At 39.0% G+C, this 4,297-nt stretch overlaps 1 protein-coding gene across 1 annotated transcript in view; it reads left to right on the forward strand.

The window, feature by feature from the left end:
* The first annotated feature begins 1,863 nt into the window (after positions 1-1,863).
* The window catches only part of lipt1 (lipoyltransferase 1), a 3,126-nt gene continuing 692 nt past the window's right edge, over positions 1,864-4,297 (forward strand). Inside the window, exons 1-3 of the mRNA XM_015394708.1 lie at positions 1,864-1,960; positions 2,907-3,447; positions 3,523-3,744. Of these exons, the coding sequence (XP_015250194.1) occupies positions 2,934-3,447; positions 3,523-3,744 (736 nt within the window). The 5' untranslated portion in view covers positions 1,864-1,960; positions 2,907-2,933. The remainder of the gene's footprint in view (positions 1,961-2,906; positions 3,448-3,522; positions 3,745-4,297) is intronic.

Here is a 4,297-nt window from a genome sequence, read left to right on the forward strand (position 1 = left end):
TAGAAGCTTTATCAAAAAGGAAAGTTTTAAGCCTAGCCTTAAAAGTAGACAGGCTTCTTTAACAAAGTAAAACTAATCTGTAATCATATTTGAGAAAATCTATGCTATGTGACACAATGTGACTCAAAAAATCCCAAAAAGGAATATTGCGAGTTTTAAGGTCTTTGATGTAACGAAGACGTCCCTCTCTGCTCAGGTTTCAGAACGTTATGAGAGCAGCGACCTGCTGACAGTGCTGCTGTCCTTCACCCTGATGGAGGATCCAGAGATCCGCCTCCTGGTTCTGTCCATCCTCACCTCGCTCATCAATCGTCACCAGAATGATGAAAAAGGGGTCCCTATGTCCTCCAGCAGCCTAAGCCTATAGCAGCAGAACTATAGAGCTAGCTCAGGATAGAATAGAATTCAACTTTATTGTCATTACACTGTCATAAGTACAAAGCAACAAAATATAGTTTGCATCTACCCTGAAGTGCTATACAGGATATAAATATTTATATACATGTACACAGAGACTGTGGATGTATTCACTATAAATTGTATACATAAGCAGAGAGTAAATGTAAGAGGCTATAAAATATATATAAAAACTTTGTTCAGATTATACAGGATAACAACATAAAAACCATATATACATAAGCAAAAATATTTAAATAAATATCCACTCAGACACATTCTGACATATATGCATGTGTCAGCGAGTCTGTTCACACATAAGTGGGCCTGTGTGTGCGCAGCAATGTACATGTCTGGATGTGTGTGTGGTTAAAGGGGGGGATTATTCAGAGCCTTATCATTTATACTACATAAATATGATTAATAGACAAAAAGTTTTTTATTATGAAATAAATACAAATCATATTAATACATCACAAAAACATGGATAGTAAAAACAATAACAACATAAAAACAACCATAGAAGAAAAGACTTTGCCAAGCAGAACTGTTAGCCGTTCACATGTTGGTCCAACCCGGAAACTTCACAGCGACGGACTTAGCGGAAGTTCCCGATTTAAAGACGACCTTGTATTTCAGAATAAAAGCACAAACTCTTCTCTGTCGTTATTTGGCTGCAAATATGCAAGTAAATACAGTTTAAATGTTCAATAATATATTATTTATCAGTTAAGGTAATAGGTCGCTTTAATTGAAGGGTAGGGTATGTGGGCAAAAATAAAATAAAAGCTGGAATTATTCCCAAATATTCACAGTAAATTTATGCTTTCTTAGTGTAAAAAATGAAACTTTGAACATAAATCTATCCATTAAATTATAATTAACTAACAGCTCATTATTTCATATGAATAAGGAATAAAGGAGGATTGAAATAAGGATTATAAAACATAATCTTTAAAAAGATCTTGCCAAAATTAGTCAAAGAAATGTGTCACATCTTGTCAAAGTGGACTCTGGTTGCTGATTGGCGGAGCTCCAAGCTTTCTTTCTGAAACAGGTTGTTGAATGATGACTTTATTCTGGTAATTTTACGATTTATTCTCAAAATATAAGGAATCAAATCTCCAGCATGCCTCTAATACTCTGTCGATTACAGAATTATGATGAGGAAAAAATATATTTATATTATTCCTTAAAAACATCAAGACTAAAGTATTTATCAAAATGTTTACGTAGTTTGCATTAGTTTCTTTCTTTTCTATTATGGCGGATTTAAGCTGCATACTGCCACCTACTGGACATGAATGTGTAGCAACATCACTTTATCTATCAAATTATATATATACATTTATTTTGTATTCTGAAGTTTTTCCTTTTTTTCCTTCATCTGTAAATATCCTTTATGTTTCCTTTATTTCCTATTATTCATTTAAAACTCCATTCTCGGCTTTTTTTGTTCATAAGATATAGCACGTCATGGGTTGACCTTTATTTTGAAGGGTTGGAGCGGAAGTGGCTAAGCTAGGAGGCTAACCTGTCCGCAGGCAGCGACTCTCAGCTTCAGGTCAGCGTCTGATTAAAATTTTATGGCTTCTGTCTTTTCACGCAGTGAATGTATTAAAAAATATTTGTAATTTTCTTAATAAAAAGTACTTTAAAAAACAAGCTTTATCATAATTAGGGCTAAACGATTTAGCCGAAAATAAGAATTGAGATTATTTTAAACCAGAACTGGGTTATTAATTCATTAAATCGGTTTATTTCTATAAAGCCAATGTAAAAAACATGTCATCTGAAGGCATTAACCAGATGAAGCTACTATGAGGAAAAGCAGAGAGAGCAGAACGTTAGAGATTGAACTAACAGATTCTGCAGAGTGGGAGAATAGAGATAGAATGAAGCAGAATGATGAAAAAGGGGTCCCTATGTCCTCCAGCAGTCTAAGCCTATAGCAGCAGAACTATAGAGATAGATCAGGATAACCTGAGCCACTCTAACTAGAAGCTTTATCAAAAAGGAAACTATATTAGTTGATGAATATTTCCACTCTAGTTCAGTGCAGTGCAAATAAATATGGTGCCAAATGCAGCAGAACATTGTTTTCTATTTAGACAGATTTTGTTGCATTAGCAATATAATTCAAAATTGAACAAAATGCAATTTTCAAATCTCCATAAGAAGAGAAAGACAAAGTTTCTCACTGCAGCCTTTTAGGTGATGCAAAGAAAGCAGGTTTCATGCTTTATTTGCTTACGCTGAAATCACATTTTGTTAAATTTTGTTTTTATTGCCAATGCAAATATTACCCAGCTTTAATGCTGGAGATCAGAGAAGGCGGAGCTTGTGACGTTTGAAATAACCGAATAATTAAACGTTTGTGTTTATAAAAGCACAGTAAATTGAATATTTTAGGTTAGATTTTGTTCTGTTTGCCGCAGATTATTCCTTTGTTTTAAACTGATAATTTAAATTGACCAAACTGAGCTGTTTTGTTTGTAATGTGATTCCAGACGATAATGAAGCAGGAGCTCTGAGTGATGCTGTTCCACCTCAGAAGGAGGTTTCACCTCCTTGGAGCTGGAACCAGAACCCAGCAGGCCTGGACCAGCTCCAGCTGCCTCTTCATGGACCCTCCCAGCTGCCGTAGTCCTGGGCTCGTCCTCCAGTCTCAGTCCACCGACGTGTACCAGAACCTGGCCCTGGAGGATTGGATCGACGGCCATGTTGACCTGCAGCGGCGCAGCATCCTCCTGCTGTGGAGGAACCGGCCCGCCGTCGTCATCGGACGCCACCAGAACCCGTGGGCAGAGTGCGACCTGCCGGCCATGAGGAGGAGGAACGTCGCTCTGGCCCGAAGGCGCAGCGGCGGCGGGACGGTCTACCACGACCTGGGGAACCTTAACCTGACCTTCTTCACTTCCAAGAAAGCGTACGACCGTCGGAGGAACCTGCAGGTGATCAGCGAGGCTCTGAGGAGGGTCCGCCCCGAGCTGGACGTCCAGGCCACGGACAGGTTCGACTTACTGCTGAACGGACGCTACAAGATCTCAGGTAGGCGGAAGCCCTCAGAGACCCCGCCCCCTGCAGGATGACATCATTATTGTTTCCGTTTGGGTTTTTCTGCAGGGACTGCATCCAGACTCAGCAGGAAGTCCTCCTACCACCACTGTACGCTGCTGCACTCTGCCGATCGCTCCGCCCTCTCCTCTTTGCTCCGCCCCTCCTGTCCGGGGATACACAGCAACGCCACCCCCAGCGTCCCCTCACCTGTTGCCAACCTGACTGAGCATGCGCCCTCCTTAAAGTGGGAGGAGCTACTAGAGGCTGTGGTGCAGCAATATAACTCAGGTGCTTCCATTTCCTCTGTTATACGGAAGAGGATCAGGGCCACTGGAAAAATTAAAAAAGGGAACTGATTTTTAGAGATTATTTCAGTCAATCTGAATTCTGAATTTAATCTCAGAATTCTGACTTCAATCTCAGAATTCTGACTTTTTTCCTCCGAATTCAGACTTTAATCTCAGAATTCTGACTTTTTTCCTCCGAATTTTGATTTTAATCTCAGAATTCTGAATTTAATCTCAGAATTCAGACTTTAATCTCAGAATTCTGACTTTTTTCCTCAGAATTCTGACTTTAATCTCAGAATTCTGACTTTTTTCTCAGAATTCTGACTTTTTTCCTCAGAATTCTGACTTTAATCTCAGAATTCTGGCTTTAATTCCAGAATTCTGACTTCAATCTCAGAATTCTGACTTTTTTCTCAGAATTCTGACTTTAATTTCAGAATTCTAACTTCAGTCTCAGAATTCTGACTTCAATCTCAGAATTCTGACTTTAATCTCAGAATTCTGACTTTAATCTCAGAATTCTAACTTCAGTCTCAGAATTCTGACTTCAA

Source organism: Cyprinodon variegatus, unplaced genomic scaffold (assembly GCF_000732505.1).
Source record: "Cyprinodon variegatus isolate N-32 unplaced genomic scaffold, C_variegatus-1.0 Scaffold705, whole genome shotgun sequence".
Taxonomy (NCBI): domain Eukaryota; kingdom Metazoa; phylum Chordata; class Actinopteri; order Cyprinodontiformes; family Cyprinodontidae; genus Cyprinodon; species Cyprinodon variegatus.